The sequence below is a fragment of the Cicer arietinum genome, chromosome 6, assembly GCF_000331145.2.
Source record: "Cicer arietinum cultivar CDC Frontier isolate Library 1 chromosome 6, Cicar.CDCFrontier_v2.0, whole genome shotgun sequence".
NCBI classification, from domain to species: Eukaryota; Viridiplantae; Streptophyta; class Magnoliopsida; order Fabales; family Fabaceae; genus Cicer; species Cicer arietinum.
Genome location: NC_021165.2, coordinates 25,810,415 through 25,834,406, shown reverse-complemented (window position 1 = coordinate 25,834,406; position 23,992 = coordinate 25,810,415). Strand labels below are relative to the sequence as shown.

The 23,992-nt window shown below is 26.9% G+C and overlaps 1 protein-coding gene and 1 pseudogene across 1 annotated transcript; one reads left to right on the top strand and one right to left on the bottom strand.

Moving 5' to 3' along the window:
* The first annotated feature begins 9,179 nt into the window (after positions 1-9,179).
* LOC101501411 (uncharacterized) lies at positions 9,180-14,666 on the top strand. The gene is made up of 7 exons (XM_004506832.4): positions 9,180-9,866; positions 10,693-11,003; positions 11,209-11,928; positions 12,443-12,571; positions 12,895-13,098; positions 13,543-13,743; positions 14,244-14,666. Exons 1-7 carry the CDS (start codon positions 9,599-9,601, stop codon positions 14,364-14,366), a joined length of 1,956 nt encoding a protein of 651 aa, XP_004506889.1. The 5' UTR covers positions 9,180-9,598; the 3' UTR covers positions 14,367-14,666.
* A 2,856-nt stretch (positions 14,667-17,522) lies between these two features.
* LOC140920674 (putative pectinesterase 10) lies at positions 17,523-23,006 on the bottom strand (annotated as a pseudogene).
* Positions 23,007-23,992: the final 986 nt, after the last annotated feature.

Below are 23,992 nucleotides of genomic sequence, written 5' to 3'. Positions count from 1 at the left end.
TGATTAAGTTAGAAGAAAATATAATCATCCCATTCATGCGTTTTTGGGGCATACATAAATAATTTAATAAATAAAATTGAAGCAATTTCTTTGTTTTTTTTTTTTCAGATACAATTAAAGCAACTCCTATATAGTATTACGTTTCAAGAAATTATTACAAATGGAAAAAATCTTTAACAACACTTCAAAGAACATTAAATTTAGGACATTTAGCTTCTAAATAACTAATAAACATTTTTTTTTCAACAGTGTAAACAGTATTATGAATTAAATTATAGGTAACAATAAAATCAGCATTTGTATGTAATTATCTAAATTCGTTTTATTTAGATTGAGAAACCGTATTTTGTCTGATTCTACCGTACACATATTTGAAATAATTATAAGGTTTAATTACAGTCGTGATTCCCTTATTTTAGCTAACTCGCCAAAGTAATTTTTTCATTTTATTTCTCCTCGATTTCAATATTCAAAATTTGATGAAGTTTTATTTTTTTAAGTCACACCACACCGTTTATAATCATAGATTTCAGATCCAATTATTGCACAATGAGATATTGAGGCATTTTGTGATTTAAATAAACACAAAAAAAAAAAAAAATTCATTGAATTTTGGACTAAAATCCTGACCAAAACTGAAGAGAAATAAAATGAAAGACTACTTTTGCGATTCAGCTAAAATAAGAGATCAAAATTACAATTAAGTCTAATTATAATCATTAAATATCAAATTAGTTATATCAATAATTTATTACCTTTTCCTCATTTATTTATTAATACATAAAAATCAATGAGAAGAATTTTACTTTTTCTAAGAGAAAGAGAGAGAGTGGAAAAATGATTCTTGAGAGGTGGCAAGCAACAAACAAAGAGAGGAAGAGAAGAGGGTGAGTCTAAGTGGGACCATGTTTGTGATGGTGACTTATCTTAAACCAATAGCAAGGGAGGGTGGACTCTGAGTGGGCCTCTTCTTTGAATTTTTGGTCCCAAACCGCACTAATTCCTTCTGCACCACCACAACCGTTAACGTTATTGCCACTTTTTAGTGTCTTTAGATTTTTCTTAATGAAACATTTGAATTTTGTTTTTGGTTTTTACTAAGTGTTTGGTAATTAAATTATGGATATGGCACTTCCATTTTGGTGCTTAGATGAGTCTTATATTTATGTATTATTTATTTAATAATTCTATATCAATACATTTCAACAATACACATTTATCTTAATATAATTTAATAAGTAGGGTCCATAAAAATAGAAGAGAGATGATGATTATATTGTCACCATTCCTAAGAGGCACTCAAATTTATTCTTACAACACAAAGTGGCTATTTAGTTTGTGCTAAATTGAGGAAACATTTTCATTTTGGAAGTCTTTTAGGCTTCTCTAAAAAAGTGAGTACATGCATGACTAGATTAATTATAATATTAGTCTTTAATTTGTTTATTTTATTAATTTTTCATTTTATATAAGTCAAATTCTTAATTTATATACACTTTATTATGACTAAAGGTTATTAGGATACTATCGTGTCCAAAGACAAACTAGGGAGTTTTTTAGACACATAAAAATCAACACAATACAATTATTTATAAACATAATTTTAAAGATGATTATAACAAAAGTCAAATACTTTTAATAATTTAACAATTATAATTGATGAATTAAATTATTATATCTATTAACCGATCAAACTTATTATATGTTAATTAGATTTTGATTATATTTCAAGGGTCTTTAAAATGGCAAAAAATTTCAAAAAGACAAACAACAGCCAAACTGACATATTTTCATCCTAATAATTTACTATATAAAAGTAGAGCTAAGCCAGCTATGATCACACAAAATAAACGTGACAACGATTACTATGACAAAAATTAAAGAGCATGCCAAACCACTAATTAATACAAAAAAAAAAAAAAAAAAGCTTGTCAACTATAGTACTTACTCACATAGTACTAAGGGTTAGTTGTTGTCTTGTTGATTATATGGTTGCCCATTATGATTAAAAAACACTTACAAAATAATTTTCGAGGAATGGTGCGATAAAACTATTTACCCTATCATTTTAAAAATTATAATTTTGATTAGTAAGAAGACTATGATCATTTATAATTTTTCATTAAAAAAGAAAGCCACCACACGTTTATCTTGAAGCTACAATCTATAGCTTGTGAAAAACCACACTCAAAAGTGCCAAATAGTTGACACTGTTCCAAATAGTTGCTATATGTGTTCGTTTATCACCTTTTATTGATAAAAATAATATAAATTACAAAAATTATATGTATTAAAAAAAGTTGTTTTATTAATAAGAAATGATAAATTTTAGTGTTTATACAGACACTTCGTCTCTTTATATCTATTTTCAACTGCGTTAACGTATATTAGTCATAAACTATAATTATATTTTATTTCAAATATTCTTCTTCAATTTTTTCCCTTATTTTTTTTTCTCTTGTCCATTGATAATTTTTTCTCTTAATTATGATTACTTAAAATTTCCTATTATAAAGATAGTTTAATAAAAATATTAAACCAAATCTTAGTATCTTTTATACAATATAAATTTATAAATATTTTAAAATTTTGATTATTTAATAAAATATAAAAAAAATTATAAAAGAAATAATTTAAATGGATGATAACATTGAAGGAAAAAAACCCACAAAAAACTTGGTATTCTATCACACTATTCTGAACTTTGATCAGGGTCATAAAAAAACCTTAACATTTGTCTTGTTCAAAACTCAAGATAATCATTAAATAAAGTGAAACTGTATGTGAGTCTAAAAAAGTGAACGACAACTCGTATAAAAAAATAGTAAAATACATTGTTGACAAATTCAACATATATATTGTACTACATTTATTATTTTAATTCTTGTCCTATTGTTTATTGAAAAATGTTAGTGCACGTAATTTGTGAAAATATTTTATATTGTTAATTTTTAAATTATACTAATTTTATCTATTAATAAAGAGAAAATATATTTTTTTAAGTGAATAATTATCTATATTTTTTAAAACAATAAAAAGTTCAAAAAACATTTTAATTATTTTTTAAAATGTATTTTTGTTGATTAAAATTTTATTTTTTTACTATGACAATATTTCACTTTTTTTTATTAAAATAAAATAGACATATTTATAAAAAAAATGAAACCACGTAATATTTTCACAAATTAAACCGCCTTAATTTTCCAATTCTTTTGTAATAATTTGAAATAAATCACAAATATATTCACCAACACAACGCAATCTGGATCTAATTAAGTCAATTTAAACAATTTAAGATAAAAGAGGGAAAACGCAGTTTTTGGAATCACATTGAAAAAACGTCACAACCCATTCTGGAATGCACACAACTCATCTATAAAAATAATGACAAATATATATGACAAGGATAACCAAGTTTTTGGACTTTTACTTGTCTATATAAAAAAGCCAATTGGCATGCGTGGGTACGTGTTTGTTACTAGTTTTCAATCTAATAAATAAAAATAAATTTAGACAGTTGCTTGGCTCAACATCGTCTGATAATACAATTCGTATACATGGGTATTTATTTAAATTCACTTCGATTTAGGTTGGAAAATTGTTTTGATTTGAAGGGGTATAAATGTAAATTTTTTTGAAATTAAAATTTAGAGATGAAAATGGATTTTGAAGTGATTGATATTCACTTGCACTTGTCTTCGAATTCGACGTGCTAAAAATATTATTGTCATTTTTATATTTTATATACATGTATATATTCAATATATTTAATTTTTTTAAAATATTAAAAAATATAGTATTTTCTCTATAGAAAATATATTTTGTATATTTTTCTAATTTTATTATTATATAATAATAATTATTTTATTATATTAATTATAATTAATATGACTTTTAAATCTATTATATATATAAATGAGTGCGGATGTGGTTGGAAAATCTGAATCTGTTACCGGCGGGATGAAGACTTAAATTTCACATTCGATAAAAAAACAGCTGCAGGTGTAGGTTTTCTCCAATTAGTCGGTTGCGGGAGTGGGTGATGCAAAATCCGCCTCACTCTGTTGTCATTCATATATAAAATACTGTTTTTTTTTACACTTAAACTAAAACATTAAGAATTTTAACCAGGTAATTAGACTCAAATGGTTGGTGAACGTTAGTTAAAGACGAATCGTTCGAGAGAAATCAAATTCAAAATTTATTTGAAACCGTTTTCTGTCATATTTTACTTATTTTTCAGATGAAATTTGGATTACTAGGATCTCATTCTCCTAGAAATCAGAGAGTTAAACCAATAAAAAACAAAGAGTTTTTTACGATTGGTTTCTCAAGCCATTTTATTTACTTTAAATTTATTGTTTGAAATTGAAAGCCAAAAAAGCGACTAATAGATCTCTACTTTTAATCCCTTTTGCTTCAAACAAATATGCTAAGAAATTTCTTTTGTCTATTGGTTATGATTTTTTAACTTCTCTAAAGAGTCTTAAATACGAAGTTGAGTATTTTTTTTTTTTTTTTTTTTTTTTTTTTTTTTTTTTTTTTTTTTTTTTTTTTTTTTTTTTTTTTTTTTTTTTTTTTTTTTTTTTTTTTTTTTTTTTTTTATCTACTAAATTAATGAAAGCATATAAGTAAAATGGCAAAACAAAAAGGTAATTGATAAATTGCTAGAAAAATGATAAGTTTGATTGAATGTGTGTCTAAAATGAAATGTACAATGAATATTAAATTATTAATGGACAAAGCTAATCCTATTGAGCAAAACCTCGTGACCTACAAAATTTAGCCATGCTTCGCCTTGTTAGGGTGATATCACATGCGGTGTGTGTTGCATTCGGTTATTGGATTTATGTGATGCCCCATGTTTGGCTTTGGTTTCCCTTCATTTTACAGCAAGACAATTCCTCTTATTCACACATGCAATCCTACTCATGTTCATGCTTCGTAGAAATAGTTACTTTGGTGTGTTACTGTTGAGCTAAAAATAAGGGAGACGAGTCTTACAACTTAATTATCAAGTTCCACATAATTTTGATTAGTCACGACATTCCCACGACTCTTTTGGGGCTTCTTAGACTTGTATTCGACTATTTTTAGTTTGTCTGATATTTATTCCACTACTAGGACATTGACTACACCCTATTTGTTTGTTGACTATTCTCGGCTAACATATTATATTATCTTAGGGTGTAAACAATAAAATAAGGGTCAAAATCACATGAAAAGTTTAACCCAAGTTAAAGTAAAAGTTAATAGTTAAATACAACTAAAATAAAAAAGATTTAACAAATTGGCACGATTCGAGTAGTAAACAATTCAAGTTTTTAACTATAAAATAATCATGAGTTTGATTTCTTTATATATATATATATATATATAGATTTAAATCAAGAAAGACACACTCCATACAAGGTTAGAGGCGACTACCAATCTCGTTGAAGATATGCATTGAAATTTATGTATAATAGATTTATCTTTGCTTGAGAGAACAAAGTTTATCACCTTAAGGTGATATTCACTTAACGTTGACTCATTGACTTTTAGGTACAATCATGCTCCAATTCAAGAGGGTGATACTTGCAAAGACACTATAATATCAATGTAAAGCAAAATAATAATATGATTTTACCAATATATTAGATTATGAAAATGTATTTGTTACTTGAGGTGATTGACCCCCTATTCATAATAGTTTTGAGCCCCAAATTTAATGGTGATATTTGTCCTTTGATTGGTTAACTCATTCAAGTCTTATCCTGGTTTAAAAGCCATTGCAACTCTATCACGACAAGGACTATTAAAAGTTTCCCTTAATATGGACATAAACTGTTATTGATAAAACTATTGTGGCTCGACTGGGAGGAGGGTTAATGCATTACCCTTGAGATTCAGATGGTTTGTTATATTTAGAGCTCAGAGCTCTTGGCTGACGTGTAGTCAGTGTTATCACATAGAGCAACACTAACCCTTGCTCATTTGGTCTTCAGTCGATCCATTTGATCAATTCCATTGTACCAAAGTAATTTGACTTGGATAGTTTGATATTGGTTTGGCCCTGAAGACACGGGGTCTTAAAGAGAATGATAGGTCTGAAATGTGGGGTGGCTATATACGTGTCACAAATTTATTGTGTTTCAAGCCGAGATGTTACATTCTTCCAAAAAATGGTGTAAGCAACATTTCCTTTTCACTGGAATTTAATAATTTTTGGATCTATGTTGCTTTAATCTTAAATGATGGATGATCATTATTACGGTTGAGATTATGTAAAATTTTGCGTTGTTGGATCTCTTGCCATAAACAATTGATTTAAAAGGCTTTTTTTGGAACTTTCTTGTGTTCTATAATTGCGCAAAATTGATATCAAAAGAAAAAAAAATGTTCATATATATATATATATATATATAAAGAGCGTATCAAGTGAGAACTGATAGTTATTATGAGAAACGAGAACTATTCATAATAACCATTAGATTTAATTAATATATAAGATTAAATTACTCAATAAAGATGTTATGTGATTGTATTACTATTCAATAACTCTTTGATACTATATGCTATAATATCTCTAAATATATTTTCTTTTTATTTTCGTAATAACTCGAATTAAAAACTCCATAATAAAGATATTATTTTATTTTATATTTTATTGACTCAAAGATTTTATTTTTATTAAACCTGTATTTTTATTGTTTATTATACTATTATTTTAACTTTCAAATTTACAAATCTTATTAGTGTAATATTTTATTGGCTCAAATTTCACAAATTTTAAATTTCAATCATTGTAACTTAACAATTGAAAATATTATTTCGAGTTTATATAATCTAACAACTTTTTTTTTTATTTAAGCATTATTAATTTAGAATTAACTATTATAAACAATTTTATTAATAAATTTATTAATTTGTTTATTGTAATAAAATGGTGGGTGTGGCTAGTTTGAATTATGATATTCAAAATTTGATTTTTACAACTTCTATATTTAATTTTGAAAATTATTTTTCAAGGGATTGTTTGGAAATGGAAATTTTTTCAGATTTATTTTTATTAACAAAATACAAGGATTGAAGAGTAGTTTTTATTTTGGTAAATAATAAAGATGCAGGTTTAATAAAATTAAAATTTTTGAGTAAAAAAATATCAAAATAAAATCTTTAAATAATTTTATTTCACAAGTACGAGAAGAAATTTTATTTTTTGAATACAACATTAATGAATTTTTAATTCAAATTATTAGCATGCACAAACTACAGGTGAAATAGAACGATCTGCAAACCTCAATTCATATACCCACCACTACTTATTAGAATATGAGTTGTGTCATAGATTTTGCATCACATAATTAACTTGATATTCATTTATGTTGACACCTCAAGTTAATTATTATTATTTGCAGCACTTAAAAATATTATTAAAAAAAAATACAATATGCTTGAGAAAACTATACCAAGGTCCAAAACCCAATAAAACAATTGTGATGGACACAAATTACTATATCTTTAAAAACCTTACTAGGAAAATTCACATGAATAAAACCATGGTAAATGATAAAATAATGTAGTAAACCTCTATAAATATCAACAAAATTTATATTTAGGAAAATCAATATTGTTTTTATTGAAAACATTATAAGATATAATATCTCATCAATGACTATTAACCCTGTGTAGTTTCAAATTAACAATATTGTCCACACATTGATTACTTTATCTAAAAATATGAGATATAATAAACCTCATTCTTTTAATTATATCAAGGCAATTAAGTCATCTAGTTATAATAGACAAGAGTAATATTCTTAAAAGTCATATTTGTCAGTTGCGAATGAGATTCAATCTATAGAAATCACTACCAATTCTTATAAGTTGTTTTAATAAGCAATCATAATTTATGTAAGCTTGACATGTAGTGCAATTGTAATCCCTAAATTCACAACAAAACTTTAGAATTTGAAATTCTTGTATGGAGTTGAAGACTATGTCAGTGTAAAAAATAATATTATTTCCTTTGAAAATAATCAAATAAAAGATACTTCACTTAATTAAAATAACACTCAAAGTCAAACAAGTCCAATTCATGCATAATAAATAAACTTTTTTTTTATTCAATACTAATTAAACTTTAAACCCATAATATATCTTATCACTGATATAAACGCTTAAACTGCAACATGAAAGGCTAATTTTAAATCAATCTATTTTTTATGGACTACTCTAAGTTTTAATCAATCAATACTAACATGAAAGGCTAATTTCGCTGTATATATTCACAAATACTAAAAGGAAGCCAGATATGCAAAAAGAATATCCAGTTAATTTATTGTAATTAAATTATGATGGATTTTGTGTCTGCCAACACTTCCACTACCTGCCAGTGACTCTCCATCAACCACCAAACCCCTACAATCCTAGCAACCGCATTTTTTTTAAAGTAAGTATCCCTATATGCAAATGTTAAAATTAATTCTCGAGATAATATATATATATATATATATATATATATATATATATATATATATATATATGTATATATATAAATTCTGTTTGAGGTGATTTTATTCTAGGTGTTTTGAGTATTGAATGTGGATCTTCTCCTAACAGAAACTTAACTTTAGATTTTAAAAATTTATTTTGTTATACTTCATAATTGTATTATTTAATTTTTTTTATATATTTATATTATTTATTTTTAGCATATATATAAACACACATTTTACAGAAAATAATATAAGAATATAATGACTATCTATCACAAGTAATTTTTATATGGACACAAATCCAAATTATAGAAAAACACTCACAAATTAAAAAAATTATTAATAAATATTTAGTCGTTTTTTTTATATATTTATATGTATGTCTAAATATTATGCTCAAACAAGTATTCAGCATCCAACAAAGTGATACTATTTAATTTCATAATACATTATTGAAAATTTAACCTTTAAAATTTAGACAACATAACAACGAAAAATCAAATTCAATGATTTAGTTTAATAAAAATAAATAAATAAATTCAGTGAGCTAGAGATTCGATGTTCGGTAATGTTATTAAAAAAACAAATATAAAAATTCAATCTCTAATGATATAATTAAAAATAAATAAATAAATATGTTATTTTATAAATACTAATAAATTATTTTAAAGTCTTCATTAGTTTGGACCGTAACATATTTTTTAAATAAAACATAGTGCGACGAAAGAAAAAACAGAAAGGAGAGAATAGAAAGGGAAGAGAAGAGAAGAGAAGAGAAGAGAAGAGGAGAAAGAAAGCATTCAAAACGAACGTTTGAAGAAAACAAAAAATCACAGACAACGCTTTTCTTCTCACCGGAACCCTAACAAATCTCCGGCAACCACCGCCGTCTATGGCGTTCTTCTCCACTACCATTACACAATCTCTCCGGCTACTCTGAACATCCCTTCTCATTCTTCCTGTCGCCGGAAATGGCCAATGAACCACCGTCCGAGAACCTTACGTCGTTCTCGGTAACGGTTTCGGTTAATCATCGAATAATAATAACTAATTAAGTAATCTGTTGAGGCGATCGTAACTAACCGCCCGTCAATCGCGGAAAGGTTGTTAGGGCGGTTATGGCGAAGGGAGGACAATGCTTGTTCGAGAAGCTTCGGAGGTTTATTCGAACGGTTTTCTTTGTTGTTGCATTGGTGGTTTCGCTGATTGTTACGTCGCTTCCGGTGGTTGTTGCGGTGGTTGATGTTCTTGTACCATGCGTTTTGATCTCGAATTTTACTTGTGTTAAGTGCTATGGTTTGAAGGAGCATTTTCGCCGTTACTCTTTCAAGAGTTCTTTGATTGATATTCCTCTTGTTTCAGTCATAAGATCTTTCGTCATTATATGTATTCTTCTCTCTCTCTCTCCCACACACACACTTTTGAGTTTTATTTTTTGCTTGGTGTTTCAAGGAATTGTTAAGTTTTTGTTTCTAAGTTCTAATCTTACTTTATCTCATTAATTTGTTTGTTTTTCTTTTTCTTATTGTGATTCTAACTTTGTTTTTGTTCTTTTATTGATTTCCAAGTCAAGCAAATGCATGTAGTTTTTTTACTTTTTTTATATAATTAGATTTTGCTTCAACATTTCCAAGTCTAGGTGTATGTTTGGTAATTACGTGCATGTAGTTTTTTGCAAACTCACGGTGGCTCAAGTGACTCCGGCAAACCCACCATGGTACCAAAAATATGCACTAATGCATATTTGGATTGACGGTGAGCCTGGCAGAATCAGGTTGTGCCACCTAAATTTTGGAAAAACCTATGCTTTGAGATTCAACAAAATCATTTTGGAAAAACCTATGCTTTGAGATTCAACAAAATCATGGTGTCACCGTGATTTTGGGAAACTCACAGTCAATTCAAACATGTACTAAGTTTTAATAACTACTCACGTGTTCAGTTGCTTAAGTTGTTTTAAGTTTTAGATTTTTGTTAATGCTTAAGTTGTTTTAAGTTTTAGATTTTTGTTAATGCTTAAGTTGTTTTAAGTTTTAGATTTTGTTAATTTTTTTTTATTAATTGGAGTTATTTTATGTTTTAGTGTCAAATTGAAGTATCAATATTTGGTTACCTTTTAGAGTGAGTTTCCTGGGTAAAATATGTTGAAAGAAATAATAAATTGATTATTGTAAGTTTTGATGTTGGGTTAATCCTTCTCTGTTGTTTGCAGGTGTTTATTCTATTTGTGATGGCCCTGCTCTTTCACATGGTCCTTACCTTGGAACTGTCACTCTGTGTTCCTTTTCCTCAATTGTTCTCCTTTCGGTCAAAGCTTGTGTTTTCACTGTAAATTCCCAGATTGAAGCTGAAGCTTCAGTAGCTTCTCTAAAAAGACAGAGACTTCATTTGAAGAAGTCATGGGGAATGCCGGTGTTGTTCCTTTCGTCGGTTGTGTTTGCTCTTGGCCATACTGTTGCTGCTTATAGAACCAGCTGCAGAGCAAGGAGAAAGCTCTTGTTTCATCGCGTTGACCCCGAATCTGTAAGTTTCGAATGGCGATCTAGTCTCTCTGTAATTTCTTAGGCTGGTATTTATGTTGCTTCTTTTGTTTAATTGTTTTTTTTTGAATAAAGCGGTTGTAATACTACAGGCCAACTTAAAAAGAAAATTTCTGAAATTGTCAAGACTTTTGTTGGTGGCTAATGCGAGTTAAAAACTGCATACGTTTATTTATGCCCTTAAACAGGTCCTATCGTGCAAAAGTGTTTTCTCTGGCTATTCAAAGGTCCCTCGTTCTCCTACTCCTTCTGGTGGGAGAACCCCAAAAAGTGACGGTGAAATGAGGCGGAGACCTTTTGGGACTGCTCGTGACGAAGAATTGCAGGCCAGATTACTCGCAGACTCAGACAGCTCATTCATTACATGCCAAGGAATTACTCTTCATTACAAGCTCAACTTACCTGGTTCACCTCCACATACTTTGGCCTCAACATCCTGTGTTGAATTGAATTCTAGTTGCAGCATTTCATCAGTGTCTGTTGGGTTGGAGAAAGTGGATACACATTGGATAGATATGTCTCCGAAGATAGAGACGCATCTATACAGAAGCTATAGCAATCAACTCAATGGATCATCTCTGTATGCTCCTCTATTAGATAGTACTGCAACCTCTGTTTTTTCTGAAGGTGTCCCTATTTTTCATCTAAATGGTATTTGTGAAGAAGATGACAGTAGTAAATTGGGTTCTTTATCTCTGGAACAAAGTATTGGCCAATTAGGTGTTGTTTTAATACACGGGTTTGGTGGAGGAGTTTTCTCTTGGAGGCATGTGATGGGGTCTCTAGCACGGGAGATTAATTGCACAGTCGCCGCGTTTGATAGGCCTGGATGGGGATTAAGTGCAAGGCCGCGTCGGGAAGACTGGGAAAAAAAGGAGTTGCCTAATCCTTATAAGCTTGAAAGTCAGGTGATTATAATTTGTCATTGATGCAACATGTAGTATAAGACAATCTGTTGTTTTGTACTCTTGATTATACATGTATTGAAAGCAATGGCCAAGCTCAGTTATCTATCTGGGTTATGATCGAAATGTGGTCCTTTTTACTAGAGTCAATTTTTGACTTTCAAATTTTAATCGGGTAGCCCTTCTCTGGTTTTTTCTTTTCTTTTTGGTGTTGATATTCAAAGCCATGTGTTTTTTTTTGTTTTCTTTTTTTTTTACAGAAATGCTAGCGACACACTTTTGATATTATTTTTGTAAGTGGATTTTGCATGGATCTCACTGTCTTATTCAGTGGGATGGGATCCACAATTCACAATCCACAATTTCTTCATCTAATGATAGACCTCTGATGGGAAGAGTGTATTGCTACAATGCTACCATTCTTTTTAGTGTTTTATATTTTATATTTTATTTTTCATTTTTCAATCTAAATTTTTTCTGAAATCAAATATCTGATAGATTTGTTTTTCTTCTTCAGATTGACCTGCTTTTATCATTCTGTTCTGAGATTGGATTTTCTTCAGTGGTGTTGATTGGTCATGATGACGGAGGACTGCTTGCTCTTATGGCTGCACAAAGAGTTCAAAAATCAAGTAATTATTGTAATGTGAGTATTTCTTCTTCCTTGTTGTTTTGTAAATAAGCAACTTCAGTGGTTTTATCTAAATGTAGACAACAATAAAAACAGGTTTTCAAATTCAGTCCCAGCACAGTGTAGTTTTGCAGTTCTATTTTTATTTATTTTTTATTTCTTTCCATGTGGTTTTGTAGTTCTACTGTTTTTATTTTACTTTTTCTCATGATGTGTGTGAGTGTGATCACATACATAAATGCATGTTTTAGTTGAACATTGTAAATATGCGACAATTGATGTGCATGTCTCATTTGGTATAATTTAGTTTTTTCTAAAATGTTTTTATGTCAAATTAGGTTACTATAAAAGGGGTTGTATTGCTAAATGTTAGCTTGTCAAGGGAAGTGGTTCCATCCTTTGCAAGAATCCTCCTGCATACCTCACTTGGAAAGAAGCATTTGGTGCGTCCTCTACTAAGGATGGAAATCACTCAAGTTGTAAATCGGCGTGCTTGGTATGATGCTACCAAATTGACTACAGAAGTTTTGAATCTCTACAAGGTATGTTTGCTTCTTAAGCTATATGAGCATGATTTAATTCGGAACTGCTTTGTAGTTTTCATTTTTCAATCTGTGATTCAAAGATATTAAATTGCATGGAATGAACTCAGCAGAAAATGTTAATTCGTAGTCATGGAAAATAATAGACTTAGAGATAAAGAGGCTGAATACTGAGGTATCACAAATTCATAGTGGCGAAAATGCTCATAAATTTGTTTCTGCTTCTCATAGATAGGCATGGTGAATAGATACACAGTTTTCTTTAGTTTTTATGCATATATTTAATACCGTGTACTCTTTTCCTGGGGGAGCGCATGCCTTGAGTTTTCAAATCAATTTTTCTGTTAAAACCTTGCAATTTAGGCTGCACCATTCTTACAAGATTTCTGGAATTCCAAATTTATTGACTTGTGTTATATGTGACTGTTCTTTTTATGTGTTAAGGCTCCATTATCTGTTGAAGGATGGGATGAAGCTGTTCATGAGATTGGTAAATTGTCATCTGAAACCATCCTTTCAGCGAAAAATGCAGAATCATTGCTACTAGCTGTAGAAGACATTCCGGTGTTAGTTATTGCAGGTGCTGAAGATTCCCTTGTCTCCTTAAAATCTTGTCAAGCTATGGCCTCAAAACTTGAAAATTCTGTAAGTATCTTTCTTTTCACCATATTATTATTCATTCTTGACAAAATTTGTAAATTCTTATGTATGAAAATGGATGAGGAAAATGAGGGTGTTGCTAGACTTGTACCATGTCTACTAAATACGGATCCTCTACAAGAATTCCCCTCATTTTACTCTCATTTTCTCCTTCATCTATCCTACTTCTCATCTTCTTGCTCTCATCTTTTTCTGCTGGATTGTTTATCTTTCTAAGTACTTCCCCAAATACGTCTCCGAATGTGTAGCCAAGTGGTATGAGTTAAGACGTCGAAGCAATATTAAGGTGGTTCAGAGTTTGATCTCTGCTGCTAACAAATCCCCTCTCTCTAACACCACTTACATTTGTCTATAAAAGAAATACATTTAAATACGCTTCTTCAGTTTCCTACTCTCCCATTTTGAATTTCCTGAGCATTTCACATGCTCGTCATGATTCTACCTCATAAAGTTTCTAATGCTTCTCTTAACCATTTCACTTGCAGAGACTAGTTGCAATATCTGGATGTGGCCATTTACCTCATGAAGAATGTCCAAAGGCATTGCTTGCAGCTATATCACCTTTCATTAGTAGACTCATGTCTGCATCGGGCTCGCAAAGCCAATAAGTTTTAATTATTTTAATGATTTTACATAGGGTTTTTATTAGGGATCTTCATTTTCCCCCCTTTTTTTTTAACTCTACGAGAAAGAGACTAAAGAGTCATCTTTTCTCTGGGGGTGTTTTTGACATCTTAGTTTTTAGGGGTTTTGATCTGTGTATTTTCTCCACCTTTTCTGCCTTAGTTGTCAATATTATGTTCGTTTCAGCTAGATGTCATTTTCCATTAACAGAAGAGAGTGGATACATTTGTAAATTCATCATCATCAGATTGAGACTGAATATAATGTAGCATTGTTTAAAACAACTACACAAGCTGAGCAAAACAGCCAGCACCCCCTATCAGGTGATAGGGTCTTGAGAAAAAGTTAGGAACTCTTTCAAAAACAATAATGCTAGATACTAACGGCCCGTTTGAGTGGTAGTGAGTTTTTGATTTTTTATTTTGAAAGTCAATCTCAAAATAAAAAAATGTTGGATGAAATGAGGTTGAGTTGGTTTTTTATTTAATTTTAAAATAGTTTTTCTTTAAAATTAAAAAAAAATAGCTATTAAAATTCTTGTTTTTGTTTTAAAATTAATATGTCAATATTAGTAGATATTTCAAATACTCCAACAAGTATTTACCACTACCTTTGATCACCTATCTCTAACCACAATCTCATCACCAACCACTGTCACCACCTCCATCACCATCTGACCACCATCACTACAACCTCCTACATTTGCTGTCACCACCATCCACTGGCATTCTATAGTCGTCGTCGTCGGTTACGCTCCGACTACCACCAGCTATCAACTATTTGCATCAGTTGTCTTTTGACAATCGATCATTACAACAATAGTTATATTTCACAATGACTACTTTTAACCTTATTACTAAAATTATTATTAATTAAATAAATTATTTTATAATATTTGAATATTTTAAAAATATTTAATAATTAATATTTTTTTTAATCTTTTATCTTTAATTATTTTGACGTGTCAATATATTATTTTATATTTGATGAATTTATAATGAGATATATTGAAAAGAGAGTGATTCAATTTAAATAAAATTAAAATTAAAATTGAACTAATTGAAATTTCAAATTTAAAAACTATTCCGAAAAGGGTCTAAGTTAAGAGCCAAACTTTGCCAAAGTATCGTGTGTATGAATATAACATCTCGGTTTGGTTTGAATTTTTGGATAATTTTTTTGAACCAATTAAAAATGGTCAATTTGATTTGGTTTGGTTATTACAATGTATTCTCATTAAATTTTAATCAAACTAAAATGGTGAAGCATAAGTTCTCATTAAATTTTAATCAAACTAAAATGGTGAAGCATGAGTTGTTTTGTTCGATTGATTTGTTAAGGTTGACATTTTTAAAAATAAGAAATTTATAATCAATGAGATTTATTTATTTTTAATTTTTCAAATACTAAATTTCTTATACTATTGAAAGAATATATAAAGAACCTTTTTAATAATATTATTATTATTAATATAATATAAAAGAATAATAAAATATAATGATTTAATGTCAATTAGATTTATCAGACCGGTCAATTAAATTAAATATAAATAAAAATTATTATTATTATTATTATTATTAAAATTCAATGTATGTTTTTATCATCTTTTTATTGTTGAACATCTTAGATTAATTGTTAGAAGTCATAGTCAATACAATTTTCTAAACATTAAATGTAATTATTGCAATATCATTATAAATAGAACGTGTGATCTTACAAGAAACACAAAAATATGCTCATATTTTTTAATTACTATAAAAATATTAAATTTTGTATTTTGTATTAAATCATAAAAATATTAAGTTTTGTATTAGGTGTTAGTGAAAAATATTTATTCTGTAATTTTTTATATTTATCATTGAAAAATAATTTTTTTTTTATGTATTAGTGACAAATATTTACTACATAATTTTTTTATATTTATCACCGAAAAATATTTATTATGTATTTTTTTAATATATTTATTATTGTTAAATATGTGTTCAATCTTTTTAATAGTGTTTTTTATGTGTCACTTACAAATATAAATAAAAATTTTGGTATGGGAGAGGGATGAGAAATTGTAAGAAAGAGTAATTTTTGTGATGAGATTTTTTGTTTTTGTTTTTTTGCAGTTTTATATGCAGTTTTACGAACGGAATTTTTGTTTAAATTAAAAAGCTAACAAAGTGTATTACCATTAAGTCCCTAAATAAAACAAAAATACCAAAATTTTAAATAGGAAATGTTGCAATTTTTGTAGCATTTTATTTTATTTATTTTTTTTTTTTTTGTAGCTTTTTATGCAGTTTTATTTGTAGTCTCTTCTTATGCAGCTTTATGTGCAATATTTTTATTATTTTGTAGTAAATCATAAATTTGTTAATTTTTTTTGTAATTTAAACATATTGCTCTATAATAATATTTGAAATATTCAAAGATATTATTCTAAAATAGAATGAAATATAATGTTAGATGATACAAGAGATCATATTAAATATTAAAATAGAATTTAAATTTGTGTCGAGTCATTGTCGGTATATTTACAAAATCTAACTATGAGTGGTGTAGATTTCGTTGTATAGTGTATTTCAACAATAACTTAATTTTTAAATTATTTTAATTAGTGTTAGATAATGTTATTATATATTATTAGTAAGGATATTTTAGACATTGTTAACTGAAGTTTTGGTTTATTTTATGTTATGAAACCTTAGAGTGGTTGTTTCTCTTCTTCCTTTTTTCATTGTTAACATGGTATCAAAAAACTTTTGTTGATTTTGGGATCTACTATAAAGAACAAAGAGATTAACATAGAGCATCGAGAGTTTGTCAACTAAAAAACGAAAACGTTTAATGGAATGCATCTTTGGGAACAAATTAACAATCTGTTTTCGGACTTCAAAATGGTTATCTCTGTATTTATTTGAGAAACTACCACAAATTTTTCATAGACAATTACTACCACTGGCAAATGATAGAAAACAAATACATGAAAGATCAAATGGAAAGCTGAAAACATCACTATTCTTGACGAGTTTGTAATTGGAATCCTAATTGCGAAGTTGTGAGGTCATCATTCACCTCAATGCAAACATAGAGTGAGAAATGACGATCCTTCTAAACGTAAGGCTAACTATCCTTCTTAATTTGATATTAAACTACATTATAGATGGTATGTTTTCAATCCATCCATCATAATTTAAGAAAGATGATAAAGTATAATCATTTAGATTTAAACTACTTGGTTGCTTCTCCCACTTAACACGCTGCATAGTATTGGATCCTGGTCCACTGCAATTTACTTCTGCGAAAATAGTATTTTTCCTGCATAAAATTGTACTTATATTAAGAAAAAAAATTACATATAACAAAAATATATATCAAATATTGAATATGTTAATATAAAAAATTGACTATTTTATATGATGAGCAATACTAATATTAAAGAATAATAATATTAAATATGAAATACTCATTTAAACTTACTCTTTGCCATTTTTTAAATCCCAACTATCCCATCCTTGGGGAGTGACTACAGATGAAAAATATGTTTCCCAAAATATAACTCTTGAGTAAGGGCCCCACGGTCTTCCAAGATTCACTTGACCTGTTCCAACAATAGACCCTCCCCTAAAAACAAAACCATTTGTATCATTTGCTGCATTTCTTCTCTGTGCAGTGACAAAACCAATAGGTCTATTTTCTCCTTGTACGGCATTCATCACACAATTCTACAAATTCATCCAAAAATAAATGCTTCATTATTTAATCAATGAAAACAAAATGTATATTTATATAATTGTACACAAGTAGTTAATTTGAATATATTACCTCAAAATAAGTTTGGCCTTCACCAAAAATAAAATCAATTTCTCCTTGAATAAAACAATTTTTAAAGTAAGAACGTCTCTTTCCTGCGAGCAATGTATCTTGATAACCAAAAAAATTACAATCGAATATGGCAGATTTATCGCCATATAAACTAGCTGCAACTGCAGGTCCGTCGTATCCGTAAGTGTTCTACAATTATATTAAAAAAATGCATTAGAAATATTTGGAGAGTTATTAATTTTGTTACTTTATCCCTTTATTTCATTTTTCTTTTACCTTGAATGTAATGCCACTCAAAATAATATTAGATGGATTTGCCATGAATGTACTACTCATAGATGTGCCTCTAGTTCGAAATGAATCATTGTAAGTAATGGTTGTGGTATTGCTCCCGGATCCTTTTAAAATAATGCATGGTTTTCCAAGTGGTATATGAACTTTTTCACTGCACAATTTCAATTAAAGTGTAAAAACATAAAATGAATTTAATATTTAATATAAACTTAACATGCAACAAAATTAAATTTACTTGTATATATATTCCTTATATCAAATATAAATATAGAAAACTTACTTGTATATGCCAGGATTTATTTTAATCATAATCCAATATTTATTTTGACTCTTTATAGAGTCAATGGCAGCTTGAATTGTTACGAATGCTCCTTTGTTATTTTGGTCAACAATAATAGTATTTGTAACTTGATTTCCACCACAATCTATAGCTCTACCAAAATAAAAACAACTAATAAACAATACTAAGGAGAAGATCATCATTCGTGGTAGAATCATCCTTGTTATATTTAGTTGGTCACAATAGTATGATCTTGCTTTCAAGCATAACACTTAAATATTCAATCAAGTTGTCTTCCTTCTCTCCTCCCTTTATGGTTGTCAAAAATAAAATAAAAAATCAAAATTAATAATTATTTGATTAAATAACAAATCATCTTAATTAAAGTGCATATATAAGATATTTTTGTAATTATTTTATTTTATGGCCTTTCCTAGTTATTTTTAAAGAATTATTTAAACAGATTTTTAATATGTTTTAACTTTCTATAAAAAAAATATTCAAACTTACACACAATAAGAAACATTAATCACTCACATTTTCCTTATTAATAATCAATTAATCCAATCAATTCTGATTAAAAGTCGTATTGAATTTGACTAATTAATTCATTGTTTACGATGCATAATTACATATTTATATTTTTTTTATCTTATCATATTTATATTACGTTAAATAATATTATTATAAATAAGATAACATCAAAATATATATAAAACATGTAATGCACTATAATTAATATTATGTTTAGAATCTAGAACAAATGAAATATTTGAAAAATATCTTATTAAACTAGTAAGTATTGTCTAAAAGAACTATAAATAGTAAATTAATATATTAATATGACATCTCATATTAGTAATAAAATAAAAAAATATTAAAACTTACCTATGCAGCTCAATTTAGTTTCTAAAAGAAAAATAAAAATCTGATACGTTCCTATTCTTTCTCATAAAATGAAGTTCTATAAATCCATTAAAAATAGTTTTATGATCTTCTTTGATTTTTAGGAAAATCTTTTTTGGTTTTTAGATATTTTTTACTGATTAAATTTTGAAGCATTTTCCTTTGTAATTATATGCATTGTTTTATAAGAAAATATTTTATTCAATTAAGTAAAGGGGTGGGTATTATATATGACGTGGTTTGTCGATATGTAACCTATTACACCATGTGGGAAAGTATTAACTGAAAAGAAATTGTTGCTATGAAAACTTATATAATGTTTAAAAAATATTAAATATCATTTACTTTAAATAATAAATGTGATATTAAACAAAATATATACACAAGTATGTAATTTTGTTCATTAATGGGTTTATCCCTTCTTTGCTTGATAATCATTGTATAAGGTGTGTATTATGATTTTTTGTTCATGAATGTGCTCTTAATTAGTAGCTTTATTTGCTCTATTCAAAACTCATGTTGCTATTAAGAAGGTTTCTAAGGGATCTATTCAAAGGTGTGAATGAGTATACATCTCAAGTAACATCTTTAGTTAACTAATGCATTAAAAATTATTAATAAAAATATACTTAAGTATATTAACTTAATCTAAAGAAATTTACTTTGCTATAACTTTTAAAATTATTTATTTTGTTGAACTGAAAGATTAAAAGTTGTGTTAAATTTAACATTATTATAAAAATAAGTATACATGAGTCTAATCGTATCTCATCGAATAGATAACTATGAGAGAGTAATATTATAAATCAAAGTGACATTAAAAGATTGAAATTGTGAGAAAATTATTCATAGTTCAATTTACTAACTCTATGATTTGGTTTATTATCCATATACATTTCATTTGTTCTCACCAATGAAAACAATTAAATGGGAAACATAAATTTAATTTAAATTAAAAACATTCATTTTGGCAATCTATACACAATATATTATATAAAAGTTGTTAAAAAGTCCTCATGTAAATTATTTTCTACTTAGAGAAATCAATCACTTACTCATGAGAAATTACATCTCTTCAAGAAGAATTTTAGGTGTCTCAAAGTTGGATCCATGAGTTGGAGAAGAAAATCAAAAGCCAAGAAAGTGATGTGTATCATAATCACACTTCTAATTTATTTTTTTATTGATCTAAATAATACAGATTTTTTTTTTATCCATAAACAAATACATAAGCTCCTTTAGTTTAAAGGTTTGTAACATAAGAGTAACAGTACTTTATATTTATATATATTTTTTTTATCAAATTAATCTTTTATTTTTGTAACAGTTTACGTTATTAACTTTTTAATTGCAAAAAAACCTAACTTGTCTGTTAGGTTTGTTGTAAAATAACTGCGTGTCAGTTTACACATACACATAAAACTGACGTACTAAATAATATTCAGTCTAGTAAAACACACTAATTAATGTAAAAAGTGTAATTAATAGCATAAATTTAATAAAAATGTTATATATTTTTAAATTATCTTTATTAATATTGATAATAAAAACTAAAAAAATCGTTATAATGTTTAAGAGCATGATAATAAAACTCAGTAAAAAAGAGTATGAAAAAAAAATAGTAATGCTATTTTATCTTATTGTAAATTGACATCTAAATTAAATAAAATATCATAATTTTTTTATTAAAACGACTTAAAATACATAATGTAGTGAGTATTTATGATATATAAGATTCTTTTATGAGCTTTTTATCTTAATCATACGAAATTAGCAAAATTTAGTATTTGAGTGAGGTGAAACACTTTCAAAATTGTTTTCATCTTCTTATTAGTGTATTAACGACATTGTGGTGCCATCTATCATTTATTCTTGATTAAAATAATATAAATTATAAAAATTGTTTTGTTAACTTAATTATTATTTTTTTTGTAACTTTAATTGATTAATTAATAATGAAGCATAAATTGGAGTTAATTAAATAATCTTATGCTAAAATTTAGATATCATTTTTATAAATAAGTATAAAAGCATTTTGAATATTTTAGTTATTTAATAAAATATAAAAGAATAAAATTATAAATAAAACAATTGAGATAAAATTATAAAATTTGAAGATAAAAAGCACACTAAAACTGTATAGTCCTTATAGAGGTGAAAATTGGTCAGACTACATGACAGGGTCTATGACTTGACATTTTAAAAGCCCTAGCTTGATTAATAAAAATATTGAGTTCAATTTTTTTTTTAATTATTTATTTAAATAGACTAGATTCAATATTTTTGAAAAATCTATTAGACTTAACAAATATACATATATAAATAATTAAAGTATAATATTTATATAATAATAATAATAACAAAAAATAAAATAAAAGACTCTTCATATTTTTTTAAGAAATAATATTTATTTCATCTATTTAAAAAATAAAAACATATTTTTTATTTATATTTTTTTATAGTAAAAGACTCTTTATTAGAAATTTGAACTATATATTTTATTCTCATTTTTTTGACGTTCATACCTATTTTTCTATTTCAAAATTATTATACTATAAATCAAGTATGTTGCAAAAAGTGAAAGAAAAAAATAAATGTTATGGTTATAGGAATTTAATAAAATTCACCTTTTTTATTGACTTATTAGTCTTTTAAGAGACATATGAAATGTTCTTTTTAAAAATAACACAAATAGGTTTTTGAATATACTAATAGAATAAGTCAAACTCTCAAAAATGTTTGACCAAATTTTAAAATAAAGTCTTTGATATATAATACAAGTCATACTCAAGTTTTAATTTTTTTAAATAAGTATAATCTATTTAAGCAAACTCGGTTTATCGACACCCCTGTGTACAATGTTCATATGAGTATTATTTCTATTTCCGATGTTAATTAACATCATTTTCCCAATATTTATTTCTCACATTTCCATATTTCCTCTCTGATGGTTCCAATATTTTTTATAAGATTTTATTTATTTTTGTTTTTTAGTTCTCTATCTCATGGTTTTTAGGATTGTTTTGCATATGAAATTATTTCATTTAATTTATTTAGTGTTTTTATACAAGGTCGACCTAACATGTTATGAAGCCTAAAGCAAAATTATTAGACGGGTCTTTTAAAAAATTAATAAATAAATTATTAATATTTTATTTAATAAATATAGAAAATTTTATTTAGCTGAATTAACAGCATCTTCAAATATATTTTTTCAAAAATCAAATAAGACATTTCAACTGTTATACAACAACATCAAAAACTCATGTAAATTTTTTATCTTTTGGTTGAAAAAGAAAATAGTGTGTATACTACGACTCCAATCACCCATGTTAGCAATGTGTTCACTATTTGTCTTATAATTTCTCAATTTATAACTAATATTTTTCATATCAGATCATTTTTTATCTCATAATTTCTCAATTTATAATTAATATTTCTCTCATCCCTACTATTTTCATTAGCCAATTTACTTGTATTTATAAAAGTATTAAATAATTTACAAAAAAAAATATATTTTATTTAATTTATATAAGATTTTATCAATTTTAATTTTATAAATATTTGGATGTGAGATCTTTTTATTAAATAAAAAAAGATTCAAGATCTTTTTAATAAGTAAAAAAATTTATTTGGCCTAAAATATCCTTATCCTTGAGCCGACTGTGTCTTTCTAATTGCAGTTTGTGATTTATGGTTGTGAAATGCTTAAAGATCAATTTTAATTAAAAAAAAACGTTAATTACTTTGATTACAGAAAGGTGTTGGTTAACATAGTTACAAAATTGTATGTCAAGAAATAAATATGAACCATTAATGAAATAATAAAACAATTCAATAGTTAAGATTATAAGTAGGTGACTTACTTATCAAGTAAATCTATATTTTCACTTATAAATTTTAGATATTTTATAGACTAATTTGTCTAGTCAATGCACAACTACAATTAATTACAATTTCTTTTTTCATTTTTCTAGAATTACAAAATTTTATTGTCAAATTTATGATAAAATATCATTGATGTGATATTAATATAAATAAATCACATATTCAATGCGGATTAGGTTGGTCCAAAACATAGATGGTACCTCCAAGAGACAAATATAAAAAATCTCATACTGTAGCTTTTTCCAATTTTCTATTATTACATAAATATATCCAACTTTTTTTGTAATTATACACAAGTCCAATACTTTAAAAAAAATAGATTTTAATCTAATTAATATTTTAACATTTTATCATTTTCTCTCTCTTCATTTTTTTTTCTACTTCTTTAAATTTGATTTTTCTCTACACTCAACTAATTTAGCTTCCCCC

Bases quoted from the DNA above. Each gene is read 5' to 3' on its own strand.
- LOC101501411 (XM_004506832.4), top strand. From the start codon at position 9,599: ATGGCGAAGGGAGGACAATGCTTGTTCGAGAAGCTTCGGAGGTTTATT. The intron at 11,004-11,208 runs GTAAGTTTCGAA...GCCCTTAAACAG, and splicing joins ATCGCGTTGACCCCGAATCT to GTCCTATCGTGCAAAAGTGT. The intron at 13,744-14,243 runs GTAAGTATCTTT...TTTCACTTGCAG, and splicing joins CCTCAAAACTTGAAAATTCT to AGACTAGTTGCAATATCTGG.